This window comes from Parasteatoda tepidariorum, chromosome 1 (genome assembly GCF_982258835.1).
Source record: "Parasteatoda tepidariorum strain Cologne lab strain chromosome 1, Ptep-v5.0, whole genome shotgun sequence".
Taxonomy (NCBI): domain Eukaryota; kingdom Metazoa; phylum Arthropoda; class Arachnida; order Araneae; family Theridiidae; genus Parasteatoda; species Parasteatoda tepidariorum.
The window spans coordinates 38,087,875-38,104,904 of record NC_141755.1 but is presented as its reverse complement, the minus strand read 5'-3'; the positions used below and the strand labels follow the sequence as shown (position 1 = coordinate 38,104,904).

At 29.5% G+C, this 17,030-nt stretch overlaps 1 protein-coding gene across 2 annotated transcripts in view; it reads left to right on the top strand.

Moving 5' to 3' along the window:
• Window positions 1-15,631, top strand: part of LOC107441265 (G protein-coupled receptor dmsr-1-like) — an 85,519-nt gene extending 69,888 nt beyond the window's left edge. For both annotated transcript variants that reach the window (XM_016054464.4, XM_087161948.1), the window contains exon 3: window positions 12,411-15,631. In XM_016054464.4, coding sequence (XP_015909950.1) covers window positions 12,516-13,763 — 1,248 coding nt within the window. In that variant the 5' untranslated portion in view covers window positions 12,411-12,515 and the 3' untranslated portion in view covers window positions 13,764-15,631. The remainder of the gene's footprint in view (window positions 1-12,410) is intronic.
• The last annotated feature ends 1,399 nt before the right edge of the window (window positions 15,632-17,030 follow it).

Sequence of the window (17,030 nt, the reverse complement as noted above, 5' to 3'; positions counted from 1 at the left end):
CCTATATGACAATATAAACCAAACAAATATCCTGACTTATTATACTTAGCTTTCCCAAACTTTTAGTTTCGTCCTCAACCTAGTGGGATATTCAAGATATTGGTTATTCTTTTTGTTATATATATATATATATATATATATATATATATATATATATATATATATATATATATATATATATATATATATATATATATATATATATATATATATATATATACACAGAATTTTTATTTTTAATAATAAACTTGATATCTTGATCTTTCAACTCCTAGGGCCAAAGTGGTGTGAACTTTTAATTCTTTCTAAATAATATCAAATATTTATTTCTTGACATATCTCCATGTAAAAAAAAATTCTTTCCTCATTTCCATTTTCTTATTGCACTCCCGTCTGTAAAAGAAAATGCAAAGACTTGCTTGTAAAATTGGGATTTTTACCAAAATATCCGAATCTGTAATAGAAAAAGAAGTTCCTATTTCCCTCCTGGCAATATATTTATATTTGAGAAAAGAAAGTTTTGTAATATTGAATGGCACTTTTGAAAATAATTCATGCGTGTAATTTTAGATTTTTGATCTTATACGTATTTAAAGAGTTATTTGATCATTTCCATCTTTTTCGACAATGTGCGATATATATCTCATGAAATTTAACTTTCTTTTTAATATCATTTTTTATTGTATTTATCTATATATCACTAAAAGGTAACACAGGGTACCAATATTTTTTTCTGTTGTAAAAAAAATTTGGAAAATTTCACATCGCTGATTTCAAATCTGCATTCGGTTCTTCTCACGAAGATACAGTCTTCATTATTTGACGCTTTTAGCATATTTTTTGTCGACATATTTAAGTTTAAAAAAGAGATATATAACAGGGGGTAGCGTAAATAAAGCGACAAATATCTAGGAGAGTTACGTCATATCATCAGGATTAATATTGCATAGGAACTCTTGACCGGAAATTTCATCATACTGCGATAGGGGCGCGTCTCTGTTATGAACTGTTTCTTTGTGTGCTTCTGTATAGGCGATATTAGGGAAACTCCCCGTTGCATACGACGCTACTTCCGAGCATGGGGTCCTACGCACTGCTATCCTGATGATGTGCCTTAACTCTCTTAGAAGTTTGACACAATATTTATGTGACATCTTGTGATATATAAAGTTTTTAAACTTGTATATTGCGACAAAAATGGCTAAGATTTTCATTTAAAAAAATCTATATCTTTAGAAGCAAAACTAATTCCAGATTTGAAATCCCTATACTCAAATTCGCCAAGAGGAAGCAATTGTATAAATGCAACAAGAAATTGTTCTCCAGTGCAATGGCCAACTTTACGTTTCATGCATTCTCTTTGGACAGAAAAATCACATCATACGGTTTTGAATATTCCAAAAAGCATTTTTTCGCCTTCTTAATCTTAAAATAAATAAAATTTAAAATCTTAAAAAAATTTAAATTATCTGTCCATCTCTTTTTCAACTGTATTTGTTTGCAACATTATTTATTATCCCCCTGTAAACAATGGATAACAATGGTTTTTGTCGAAACTGTTTCCTGGTTCATGCTAAGAGCGAACAAGTCAAAGGGACAAAATAATTATTGTCACTTTTCACACGAAAGCAATTCCATTTATAGTAAAGAAATAATTCATCTTTCTATTTTTTCGTAAAATAATAACTTCTTAGTGCTTAATGTATCTAATATTTTTAATAATCACTTTATCGTTAGCACCATATAACTGAATCAACGTCTGCTTAATAACACAAAAAAGACAAAAGGATCAGAGATATAAAATGCATCAATGCCCAAAGCAGAATTCGAATACGAGATTCCTGATATGAGGCTAACACCGTGACGACCACCATAGGGGCAGATCGGCTTATTCCATCACTTTATTTTCGATTATCCAAGTTTTGTCATTCTATACGACTGGCCATTAAAATTGCTACACCAGGAAGGAAAGCAAATAACAGAATGATATTTATTGGGCACATACATTATAGTTGGAAGAAAAAGTGATTAAATTTTCAAGATATTTGGATGTATAGATTCTGAGGAATCAGTATTCAGAGCAGACTCCCCTAGCCAAAATAACAGCAGTTATTCTCCTGGGCATCGAGTCGAACAGAAATTGGATAGCATGGACGAGTACAGCATTCCATGACGCTTCAACATTTTGCCACAATTCATCGACCGTAGTGACTGACGAGTGGGGGCGTGCCAGTCGTTCTTCAACCATTGACCAGACGTTTTCAATTGGTGAGAGATCAGGAAAACGTGCTGGCCAGGGCAACAAGCTAACATTTTCTGTGTCAATGAAGGTCAGCGTCAAGGTTAGCCGAAGCCATGGACGCCGTGTCTGACAATTCACGCGCTGCAAATGTCGTCGAACTGTTCGTGCAGACACTTGTTGCCCTGCAAATGACTCCAGGGTTCGTGATCTACCTGTACGATCCCTTAAGGCCATGTCGATAAAATGTCTGTATTCTCGGCTGTTAGTGATGGGGGGACCGCTGAGATCCAGCACGGAGTTCCATATGACCGTCATGAACTAATCGATTCCATATTCCGCTAACAGTCATGGGCTCTCGACCAACGCGAGCAGCAATACTTTGGTATGATAAACCACAATCTCAGTCGGCCACAATTCACCCTTGATCAGACTCAGACACGTGCTGATAGGCATTTCTCCTTCTTACACGATGTATAACAAAAACTTTTTTACCCAGGAACAATGCTGAAATTAAATTTTTGTATGAGAATCTTACTAATAAATCTCTTTTTTATACACATTGTAGGTGGCGCTACCGCCTCCTGTTTTGCATGAATGCGCTGATAAGCTAATCATTTGCGTACCACAATATGCTTTATCCATCCTGCAAATTTCATGTTCGTGGTGTGTCGCCTCTTGGTGTTGCAATTTTAAAGGCCAATAGTGTAGTTAACAATCTCCCGTAATGCTCTACGATGAGGTTTTGAGTTGATTAAACATTTTCATCATAGATTTGAGACTTTCCGTTTCATCTCAAATCACGTGATTTCATGACGAAATAAATCTCTAAATTATAGAAATATAGCTCAAGTAGTTCTGTATCGTCAAAAGTGAGAGTTTATATCGGATACCTTTGTATTAGCAACAAATTTTTTTTTTAATTTTTTTTGTTTATGATTCAAGATTTAAACATAACGCTGAAAATCTTGTTTTTTTACGATATTTTCAAATAATTGTGTAATATTACTTTTATTCCGTTATATGTGTATGATAAGTTTTTGACGTTGTTGATTGCCAAATACGTTATATCCACTTTCATAACTTGTATGTTTGGTCAACGAATGCTGTTAAAATACTGAATACAAATTAACTATTTAAAACTCAAAAAAAAAATATTTGAAGTTATCTTTTTGCACCATTGATAATTCTGCACTGTTTTTTAAGTTTTAATGTTTGTTAAGCTGGGTTGTGCACCATGATTATTAAATGATAGTAATAAAATTACAAATCCATTACTAAAAACATTTCAAATTAAGGAAATAAAAAAAAAATTGCAGAATTTTATTATTGCCTTATAATTCACTGTAAAAACATTTATTTGAAAACAATTATGACATGAACATAAATATATTTAAATATCAATATCTAATTTTGAATTTTTCTTTTTATAAAACAATGTGCATGTGATAATGTATTCAATGCTTTTCTCATTCCTACATTGCAACAAATATTTAGTGTAACTTAGTTGCATTTACTTTCTCTAGGGTATTTGGCGGCAACTAATTTATATTAAAGTAGTGTAGCTAGGATAGTTTTAAGCACAGCAAAACACCAGTATGTTCGTTTACACTATTTCACAATAAAGACAGATTTTCACAATAAAGTCAAGATAAATTTTAAAAAATGAAGTCGAAATATAATATTGACAATGTAATAAAGTCAAAATTAGTCACCTGAACCACTGGTGTGACGTCTTAAATTTTTCCAAAAAGGTCAGAATGTGACTTTGATGTCATTTTATCTCATGATATCACATAAAAGTCTCACTGACTATTTATTGTGATTTTTGTCACTTAGATGCAACAACTATACTTTAATGGAACTAAAGTCACTGAGAAAGTTTGATGCCACTTTGTTTCAGCTTTGATTCCTTGAAAGTCTCATGGGAACCATTTCATGACTTGTCTTTGGGTCTCAATCTTTTCTTATATTTACTTTTTAGCGAATTTATCTCATCGGTGCAACGTGTATTCTTTTATGCGACTTGCCTCATTTAAGTTACAACTTCACTCTATGAAGACTCCATCTCTTGAATTCCTTCTAAGCAAATTTTTGCAATAAACTTTTAAAATTAAATATAAAAATCACAATAGTGTTACACAAAGGGTCACAACAAATTATATTCTCAGGAACTATTGCTTTATTCTCTAACGATAACAGCATCAGTAAAAAGCGTTTAAGTGTATTTTTGCCTTTACTCAAGTTATTGAACAATATTTAAATTAATGTATTTGAATGATCAGTGTTCATGTATGTACTTTCTCTGTACGTACATACACGCACAAACACACACACACAAACACGCGCATATATATATATATATATGTCATCCACTTCCCCAACGACACACTTTGAAGTGTGTAAGAACACTCGATTTATTAACTTGACGTACCAAATAGAGCACAATTATTATAGTTTTTCAACACCAAATTCGCCCAAACACCGCTGTTTTTACAGTGTAGCATCTTGTGTTATAAATATGTTAAAAAAATAACAACACTACACTTTTCCGTAGTCTTATAGAAATATATTCTATACTCTGAATTTATAAAACTTTTCTTTAAATATTTAAACTATAAGATTATAATTCCCTGAGATACTTGAAAGTAATTAACTGGAAATTTTGCTTCTGGTAAGTGTTTATTTAACTGATAAGAAAAAAAAAAGAAAATTGACATTTTTTTTTTCTTTTTTGAATTATAAGTAAGTTGAAAAAACAAAATCCCTGGGGTAGATAATGTAAGAGAACCTATATCACATGAGCCTCTGGCAAATAAAGAGGAGGAAAGAAAAACGCGGTAATTTATCCATCAAGGGTCTAGAATAGTCATAGAAAAAATGAATAAATTACGCATATCTGAAAGACAGCACTCTGCATGTTTTTCAAAGGAATAAAAAGACTTATAAATTATGCATGAATTCTTTTTTGCATACAAATATTATTGCTTTATTCAGACCTGCAGCTGCATGATTACAAATAAAAGGGTAGAAAAAACTATCCATTAGAAACGTCAGCTCATCTATTTTCCCACAATTCTTCTTACTGCCTACCCTATTGGTGATACAATCTTTCCTGACAGTTTTAAACAAAAGAACGATTCCAAAATGTTCTTTCTAGACAGATTTGGCTCAGAAATGTGAACTCTATTCCACATCCTGTCGAGAAAATTATGCATATTATTCTCTTTAATACGTTATTCTCTTAAATATTTTTAATATTACTCACCAAAAGGATACTGAACTTCATATTTAATGCTCGTTAGTTACGGCACCCATTAATGAAAGTTGACACAAAATATTTTGAGAGAATGGAGCTTCAACAAAAGCACGCTCAACTTTCATTTCGGAAACTGTCTTCTTCTGCCGAGATTTCATAAGACTGAAAGGGATGTTCTGATAAAATTAAATGTCTTACCCCCAAGCAAATGGAAATTTTGAAAATATGAGATGACAGCAGAGACTTGCTTGGTTAGGTGAAAATATAAAATAATTGATTAAGTCTTGGACTGGTAATAAAAAGTGACAGTCTCACATTTTTTTTAAAAAAATTGTAAATGTAATACTTTTAAGCCTGAGGATATTTTAAAACAAAAGTTTTGTTTATTTTATGTTTTTTCGTGGTTTTAAATGACTGTCCGACAACTGAGAGCATTTCAACTTAATGGGACAAATGAATTGTCTGTTTTTAAACATTTTTTTAACAACAGGACAAGAACATTAATTAGCAAATTATTTGAATTTATATAAATGCTTGTGGGTTTAAATGAATCAGAGTTAGATATTTTGTTTTAAATATAAGTCTTATTTCTTTACATGGTGTATTACGTAAAGAAATGGTATTTTAAATGGTAAATAATATTCTTTAAAATGATGTAAAAAACTGTATACCTAACAATTCAAAATTTTTTAAACTATCAATAAATAAAAGAATAAAAAATCTTAAATACTTACTGAAAGTTATTTTTTGCACGGACCGAATTTTAGAATTGTGTGCAAAAATTTTTCATTTCGTTTGAAAATTTCTCGACGTATGGTAAAATACAACAAAAGTAAAATTAACATTAAGGGGTCCAAACTTTGTAACGCTCTCTATTAGGACTGTATTTCCCAGAGCACATATTTTATGTAGAGTACATACTCCCCTTATTTTAGGGTTAGAAATGTGAATAAGTCGAAAAAAAGGTATGTTTACTCAGATAAAGTATGTTTTTTAGTCACAACTGAAAATATCGTCTGCAAATTTTATATTTGACGTCACCCTCTCGAGCCATTAAAATTGAGTCCTAGAACGTGAAGTGATCTGATCGTTAGATCAAAAGTAATTTAGGGTGGTCTGTTTTTATTTCGCGTACTGTAAATTAATGTTTTATTTGAAAATTATTTATAGTTGGCAGAGTCAAAAAAATATATTTGCAGAGATATTTGAAGTACTAAAAGAGAATTGAGCTAATTGCTTCAACAGAAGTCAAAAATGATAAATTTTAAAGTGAACATTATACGGCTGTCATACATATAATTTATCTTTAAGTAGATGGCTCTGGAAAATATAATGCTAATTTAAATTGTGCTTGATCTCATTCTTAGGAGAAAACTACCGTGATACCAATAAAACTTTTCAATGCATTGTGGTGTTATTAAATAAAAATTTTGGAAACCTGTAAAGTTCTAATTTGAAAAACCATAAAAATTGAGTATGACATATCCTTTGTTGCCTCAAAGCACTTATGTACATAAAGAGCTCAGTGGAAGAATATTATGGCATAAAAACCATTTATTCAGTTAAATTTACTGCAGTTTTCACTAAATTTAATAAGAATCATAATTTTGGTGACAAGATTTTCAGGAAAATAGTTTCCATGTGTCCTGAAAAATTACCAAATAAAGGGTTTATTAACAAAATTTGTAATAACGAAATTTACCTTTTTTTCCACTAGAATTGTCATTACCAAACATAACGGTAATTTTACCAGCATGTTTTTCTCCGTGTATATTACCGTAAAAATAGGCTTTTTACGGCCCTTCGAATGGGATAAGTACTAAAAAATGTGTATTTGGGTAATTTTATACCATCTAGAGAAATGTGATACGTCAAATTACTGAATATTGTTAAATAATTTTTTTTTGTTTTGATTAGATAAACTTCTAAAAAATGTTTGCTTAATCTAATAACGTAAAACCATCAAGGAAATCAACACAAAATACTAATTACATAAATTAATTGTATCAGTATATCTCTTTCAGTGTTTTTCATGATTTCGTAACGTTAATCATTACCGAATTATTTATTATTTAGTTTTTTCTCAATCTAACCCGCATGAAAAAACTAGTATTCAGCTTGCAACAAAATTTGTATTAACACAAAAGTAATCAGAAAAATAATAAATTCATTAACAGAGCAGTATGTCTGAAACTTAGAGTATTGCGAACCAAAAGCAACAAAATGATATGAAGCCATTTAAGGGGGCTGTTTCATTCTTTTAATTACAGATTCGTGAAAGTATCTACATTCCTCCTTAATGTATGAAAGCTGCGGTTTTTAAGTTTCTCCAGAGTTCCTTTGAACTCTTTGCGACTTAACATTTGTTTCAAGAGAGTGATTTTATCGAGCTGTTTGTTGCCAAGCGCAATTACCATGTTCTTCCAACCAAGAAATAATGAAATAAAGTCATTTACCTCCCTCTTCCACACTGTTAGAATTTCATTTTAAAATTACGGTAAAACAACGTCAACAGTATGTCCATTCATTTAACCATAAAGATTACGGTAAAGAATATTTTTTTATATTTGCGATTTTAGAAACCTTTTACAACTCGTATGGTGAAAAAAATAAATTCCAAACTGTAATTTTTTTTAACCATTTACAACTAGCATGGTTTCTAAACAATTGGAAATAGGTTGAGTTGTGTTTTATCAAATGGGACATAGAATGTGGTTGAATTCGTTTATCTGGAGGCTTCACCTATCCTAAAAGAGGGGAACACTTTAAATTCTTTTGTTGAAAGGAATGGAAGAATTAGTGTGGTGTCCACCCTGAGACTCTTCCAGCCATGAGATTCGTAAATTAGCCTTTTCAGTCATAATATGTACCAGAACTAAGTGGCTTCATTAGGTGGGCCTAATTAGTGCGATAAAATTCTGGTTCTTTAACCGTATAAGGTGAGAGCAGTTCACAAACGGAATTTTTCTCAGTTAACAGTTTGAATACCATTTATTTATGATTATTTGACAGTTTTGTTTGAATATTTTAATTGAACAATAAAATAAAATTGCTATTTAACCATTTTCTTCAAAGAAATTTCTAAGAATGCACTGAGTAACTACTGAATTACTATATTTAAAATAGAAATACGATAATGCTATATATTTTATTAAGACTAAAATAAGAAATTTCTCCGAGAAATCTCATTTTCTTAATGTCACTTACCTGCTTTTTCCTCTCAGCTTTTCGTATGTATTTCCTACTTTGAAAATTAGTATTTTCTTAAATTGAAAAAATAATTATCCAATTTTTTCACATCAGCAAAAATGTTTTTTTAAAAATATTTAATAAAGAGACATATTTCGTTATTAAAAATAAATGTATTCAAATAAATTTTAATTCCAGTTGAGTTATTGGTGGAAATTTAATAATCTTGAGAACAGCTAATATACTTAACTATTGTTACGGCATTTGCGTTTTAATCTTATTTTACTTGTCGCTACACAGATTTTCAAATAACCATCCTAGAAACAGATGTCAGAAATGTTTTGACTATTTTGAAATTTTATAAGGGCATCACTGACGTGAATATATCAAAAATTTAAGAGTTTTGCAAGTGATACTTTCTAATCATCAAAGTTTTAAGAGTATTGGATTTTATAAAATATATTTTGCAGTTTATTTCATCAATAGATATTTAGAAAGTAAGCTAAATCCTAATGCATATAAATAAAGTTTATATTTAAGACTTTTTTTAAAAACACACTGAGAAAAAATGTATAATTAAAACTACCAGAATATGTGTAGGAATTGCTCTGTGGAAACTCTAAAAAATGGTAATCTTTACCACAGCGGCTTGGTAATGATTTTGGTAAAAATAGTAATAAAATACGGTTTTATAATAAGTGATGAAATTTGATAATTTTATCAATTTTTTCTCTTAGAAATATTTAATTTTTTTAACATTATATTTTTTATTTTTTTTATCAGAAATGTCATTACTATACTATACTGAAAATATATTAATTTATTTTCCAGAAATTTACGAGTACTTTTCCTCCGTGCACTATTTTTTGGTTTTCCAGTTATACTTGTTTTTATTTGAAAAAATTGAAAAATATGTTCATAAAAATGTTTTCATTTTGCAGGGTAGTTATTTTCTATGTCAAACAGATAACTTTAATGTAATACTTTTACATTCAATCAAGTCAATAGACTTGTTCTCAAAATAATAAAACTGCCTTCTAAAATGCTATTTACAGAGACACGTTCAATTAACCTAAAATTTTTAATTGAAATAAATCTTGAGTGACAGTACATAATAAATGCACTATTTGCCTATGCATAACAATGGAACCAACAATGTAAACATTTCTGAATCAAAATACTGTAGAAAGTTCCGACACTTAGGATGAATTATTCAAAAAATCCATTTCACCGTAAAATGTTTTACCGCAAAATAATATACCATCATTTTTGCCAAAATGTTTATTTAAATAGAGTGATTCAATGATTTACGATAATTATTACTGTAAAAATTAAAGTATAGCTTATTTTTTGTTCCGTAACATGTTGTCTTAAAATCTATTTTATAGTAAAAAGTACTGGCAAACTGAGAGCCGGTATTTTTTGCAGTGTGATCGAAGAGTTGCCAATAACATATGGACGAGATATTTGGAAATGAGTCACTAAACGAACCTAAGACCCAGTTAAATATTATATATAACAAATTTTTCATACTATGTGCCCACTTATTATAAGTATTTTAAATGCTTGCAGAATGGTAAAATAAATAACTACATTTTTTAAATCAAGTAAACAGTTTATGTTTCATTCCATTCAATGGCTCAATTTTTGAAAAAGAGATGAAAAAAAAAAGATAATAGTAAAAATTATATCATGAAATAATTAGAAAGTTATTTTATAAACAAGGAAATTCAATCAATATTGCTGATAAGTTTTATTCTTTTATGCATCTTAATTTTTTATTTTTGCAACTTTACTTATTTTCCGTGCATTTCAGAGGAACCAAAGGTATTACAGAATAAAATATAACATAACGTGAACAATTTGTTAATTGTTAAAAACATTAATTATTAAATTTTTACTCATGGTTTACGCAAACTTATTTACATATTACATCCAGCAAACACATTGCACATTCGCTGATACTGCTCTAAAGGTCTAATTTGTAAAGCAGAAATTAAATAACATCTCTGTACAAACAAACGCAAATTTATCTTAATTTTTAGTAAATATGCGTTCAGAGAATTAACTTAACTATATTTATTGTGCTTTCTATAATCGTGATAAATTCTCATTTACGAAAAAAAGCATTATTGGAGTAAATTAGAAACTTTTGTGATAATTTCTAACAAGAGCTGTAAACCCACAAAAGAACACTTCTCTGCATCGTAAATCTTCGAGCCTTCACGTACTACTCTTATTACACTATCAATATCCTCTTTTCATTATCCATCATATCTACTCAAGCTAATAACAAATTCTTTTACTACTTTCTAGAACATTTTTTTTTAAACTTTTTTTTTCATACCTTTCAATCTTCCGTACACCCTTTCTTCCCCAGATTCGACCGTCTATAATTAAGCTCGTCTTCTCGAGCTGAAAAGACATTTATTTATTTCCGCCACCCCTTTCTTCTAATAGGGGGAAAGAAGAAGATTGAGGGTTGGGGTGACAAAACAAGTTTATTGCAAATGCCAAGGGAATGGCAGGTTGGCGTAAAAAAAAAATGCGAAAAAGGAAATGAAAAAGTGAGTTTAATAAAAGATATGACAAGATGAGATGAGAAAAGGCAAGTAACTATGTTCAGAACATTGATATATCTAAGTCGTATTCCTTATTTTTCTAAGAAGCAGGTTGCGCAGCAGTTTGTCTGAACAATTTGTTTATTGATTAGTTTTGTATAGTGCATAGTGCAATGGAATTGAAGGACATTGTCTTATTATCTTAAATTATATATATATATATATATATATATATATATATATATATATATATATATATATATATATATATATATATATATATATATATATATATATATATATATATATATATATATATATATATATATATATATATATATATATATATATATATATATATATATATATATATATATATATATATATATATATATATATATATATATATATATATGTATATAATATGTAGACACATGTTCTATTAGTTTTTAGCTTTATCATTGTATATTTTCTTTGACATTTCTCTTTCATCTTTACCGATTGGGCATTGTTGATCCTCGTTGTTAATGATATATTCTCTACATAAACCAACAAACATTTTTCGTACCACCACAACGTATTAACGGAAGTTATTGCAGAGGTATTTAATGTTTCTGCATATGTAATAAGACATATTATTCGACAACTGCAGTAATTCCGGTGAGTGAATTATATGGCTGGCCAGTAATACTCTTTTCAATAATTGATATTTTGTCAGGATGGAACGATCGATACTAAAATTCTTTCATACAACATTCTAAAAATATTTTCTGGCAAAAAAAAGTATCCTCTACCATACCCTTTTTCCTATAAACACAATTAATTATGATATTTTCTGTATAGTCAACCGTGTCTCGGCCGAAGTTCTAATTAACATATGTTGCTTAAACACTTCTTAAGTCACTGGTTAAGTAGACCGTGGTTGTAATTAATATGACTCTCCTGTTGTTTAAAAGCAAGTAAAATAAAATAAAAACTAACTAGAATTACCCAAGTACAAACTTTAATATCTTGAATTTTTTTCTCTCAAAAACTTTCACAGCAACCCTATGATATTAAAAATAGATATAATTAACGATAGTAAAATTATGTTTGAAGATTTACTAAGATTCGTTTCAGATTATGTTTCACTAACCTAACATTTTTTTTCTCTTTTTTATAGGTATGAATAATGGTTCTGCCCATGATAATGAGAAAAAAGACATGTTTAATCAATCTTTTGACTGCTGCTTTTGAATATTTTTGAACTATTAAAGCCAAAACAAATATGTCTATGCCTCTTCAGATTCATCCTACAGCAGTATCTATTTTCTGCTGTTTCAGTGTACCAAACATAAACTATACGGATCCTATCGCTGATACACCAAATATTTACGAACCATATTTTCAAAATTTGAATGCCAGTGACTATAGTTGGCTTGGAGACATAGATGCGCTGGATTTCACGATCAACTCTTCTACAGATATTTACCCTGATACGACTCCACCACGCCCGTTTTTTGGTGATCACTTTAGAACTTTTAGAAGCAGATATTTAACAATACATGGATATTTGGCTGTTATTGTTTGCATATTTGGAATCTTCGCAAATGTGTTAAATATCATTGTTCTAACACGGAAAGACATGATTTCGCCAACTAATGCCATTCTAACAGGTTTAGCTGTAGCAGACATGCTAGTGATGGTATCATATCTACCATTTTGTATTCATAATTATGTAAGAACTAATCAACCACCAGAACAGAAGTATTCTTACGCTTGGGCAGTTTATACTTTATTCCATGCTCATTTTACGGTTGTATGTCACACCATTTCGACGTGGCTAACTGTAACTTTAGCTGTTTGGCGATTCGTAGCCGTTAGTTGTCCAGCAGCTGCAAAAACTTGGTGCAGTATGCCTAGGGCACGGCTGGCGATAGCATGCACATACATAAACTGTGCTTTGTTTTGCTTACCAGTCTACCTTACATTCACGATTATCGAAGTTCATCATAACGGATTGACTGGGTATCGAGTATATTTTAGTGAGATAGCCCAGAGCAACAATCAATTACTAGAAAAAATAAACTTTTGGATTTTTAGTGTTTTAACAAAGTTGATACCCTGCATAGCTCTAACTGGCTTGAGCTTGGGCCTCATAAAAGTTCTTTATGAGGCAAATAAAAGAAGGCAAAGGCTTAAAAATCGTGTTGAAAATGACAAAACACACGACAGAACAACAAGAATGCTCCTTGCAATCCTCCTGCTGTTCCTCATCACAGAGTTTCCATCAGGTATCGTGGCTCTCCTCAGTGGAATTTTGGGTAAAGCTTTCTTCGACAATGTTTACTTGAATCTGGGAGAGTTTGTAGATTTGTTGGCTCTTCTTAACAGCGCTATTAATTTCATTCTTTATTGCTCAATGAGTCGCCAATTCAGGGATACTTTCGCCAATTTGTTTACGCCAAAAATTGTCTCTAAATGGATGGCTGTTCCAACTGAACCAAATACAACTGTAGACACAACATGTGTATAACTGTAGAACGATTAAGGGTTCATAAAAATAATAGCCAATTCGGTCATTCAATGTATTTTAAATAAAAATTTTAGTTTTGAGTTTGGCATTGCTGGCTGAATTGGCTGACTAATTGTTCAGTCGAAAACAAAACTATGATGGTGCTGAAGAGTATAGTGCAAATTTTGTAAAAATCTTGAAATGTTCAATATGTGACAAAAAATTTAAATTACTGAAAAAGTTAAAATTCAGTTATCCACTATAGTTTTTAAATGTTGGCAATTGATTTAAAAATTATTAAGTTAACTTCTTTTCGACGATAATTGCATATTTTGAATCATCAAGGATTACTGTTTTATTCAGTATTAAATACTTCTGAAAAAGTGCAATTTGTGAGTTATATATTCGAAAGCTTTTGAAAGATATTCATTAACAATTGGATAAATATCTATGGAAAATGACTCAATTACCTCTTACGTGAAGGGGCTTGCGTATGAAAATACCTTTTTAAAAGTTTGATAAAATGAAAACAAATAAAATATTTAAGAAACAATTAAAAATTGAGGAAATCACTACAGAAAGAACATTAAACTTACATTTCATGTTTTCAAAAGCACCCTATAGTGAAGTTTCTAAAATTTTGCCACATCAAAAATGCATGTTAACACTATATTTTTGATCCAAAGTATTTTTTAACAATGTATCTCTCAAAAAAATTTTCGCTGGTTTAATTTAAATTTATAATCACTAAATTTCAAATTCTCTAAAAATTCCTTTTAATCCCCAAAAATTAAATTTTTAATCTCTAAAATCGTAAAAATTAAGCTTTTAGTTATGATTTTATGCTCTTAACAAATTAACTTTTTGAAACGTAAATATAAATAAAAAAGAATCTTTATGCCTGTGCTTTAAATTCTAATAAATAACTAATGCTTGCATAGATATATGCACTGCAATTCCTTAATTTTTAAAACAAAATATTGATTTTAACTTTGCTTAAAAGCCACGACCACGATCAGCTTTTTTTTTCCTTTGAAATATTTTTTAAATTGAGGGATAATCTTCTTAATGTAATCGGATTCATGATGTACGAAATGAATGATTTTAAAAGGAATTGATTTTTAAGGAACAAAAGAATTCTCTCGAATATAAGTATTTGTTTTTAAAGGTGAATTTGTCACGAAATTGTACTTTTTAATGAAAACTTTAATAACATTTTCGAGTGTAACCTGAACAGAAATGTTTGTTTACGAAACTAAAATATATTGGCTTATTGAAACTAAATATTTTTCTGTGAGTATGCTTTTTTATTTATCATGAATTGACTTAAATTATTTTTGCATCTTGAAACAGCATCTATTATTATATTCTCAGAACTCTTTTACAGTATTGTTTTTATTTTATTATTTTCAGTCCATTAATTCTTTACAACATTTAGTGCACAGTAAACTCTCCATTATTTGCATAGTTCTTCTTAGCACTCATTTAGTAAAGAATACAAATCAAAAAATTAAATTTAACCGTATATATGGTTTTAATACCATGCTCTAATATATCCTGACAAAATTACCAAATTTTAGAAGATTTTCCAAATTTTATGACATATTATAAAAACCAAATTTTTTAGTTACTTTTATAGTTAGTTTTATCAAAATCATTACTAAATTTCAATGGTCAAAATTCCCACACTTTTTGGTATTCTAATAGAGCCAGAAACACTGTAAATTTTACTATAATCCAGTAGTTTTGTCCAAGCTTTTTTTTCTCAGTGCATTTATGTAGTAATTATAAGCAATGGCGATTATCTCTATGTATTTTTCTTTAGTTTAAAGAGATTAACGATGCATCCTAATCATATAAATAGGCATATTTTGCAACATAGAAATAAATTTAAGGGTAATAAAAGTAGAGAGAAAATGGAATAGTCAAATCAACTTATAATTTACCTTAGGATCAATGACAAAATATAATTTTTCGCTGTACATTCTAAAGCATCCAATCAATTTTTTATTATCCGAATTGAAAAAAACAAGTATTCAAAGAATTAAAAAAATAAATAAAGTAAAATGAAAACAATAAATCCATGGTCTAACAGGCAAATACGCTCATTACTTCAGCAAAGCACAGTAGTTATTTGTTCGGAGATTGTTTTCTGTTTTATCTTGCTTTGAAAATGTAACATGCATCACTTTTTTACATGATGCTCCATTTTTAGAGCAGAATCTGTTTATATTTTCTCTTTAGTTTTTAACTGAGTTTAACTGTAACTATCTTCTTAATATTTAAAAAAAATATATAAATAAGGAGCGTGGATATCATTTCAGCTCAAAGATTTTTAATTAATTCTCAGCTACCGGGTAAGTACCTATTGTTCTATTTAATTATTCTATTTTACAAAAGGGTGCTCTGAGAGCTTTGACCTAAAATCACAGATAACTGATACGAAATATTATTCATGTTTTATACATACTGTATTCACGTGTTGAATCGGAAGCTTCTATCACATGTTTTTAGAGAGATACACACACACACACACATCATATCTCATCTCTCATTCACAAATGGAATTAATTGTAAGGGTTATATTTGCTGAAATTTGAAAGAAATACCTTAATTAATTTTCTACTTAAATTCATTTCAAAAGCTAAAGTATTTATAAGTTTAAAAAAAATCGGAGATGAATTTTGAACGTCCTATAATACATAATTAATTTATTTCTATTTCGTTTTGGAAGGAAGGTTTTCCTTACTGAATGGTAAATAATAAAATTTTTTATTAATATAAATGTGTGAGAAAAATCGCTTTTATTAAGAAGGAATAGATTTTCGTAGAGCATTGTAACTTATAACAGTTATAGCCGAAACGATATGATACCAATAAGGATAACATAAAGTAACTTCTTTTCCTTTCCTTTTTCTTATTCTTTTAATATAAGCTACACAGAATTGTCACAATTAATTAAAATGACACATTTCACTAGATGAAAATAGGGAAATAATTGAGAATGTTTCAACAGATTTTCTTACTACAGACATAACATACTTCTAGATGAAACCATTAGACTTCCACCAATTTGTATGTCTTGATTTTGAAACAGGATGTTTGACTTGACCGTAATCCATGGGATAACATTCAAAAGCTCTACATCTAGATAGGAATTCTGATTTCTCCGTAGAGTTGACTTGTCCGCTGTAATTTTACAACGAGCACAATGTTGCTGCGAGCAAAATTTGTTTTATGCAAGTTAACAACATTTCCTCCGAATTTATTTTGTGCATCGTGCTAATT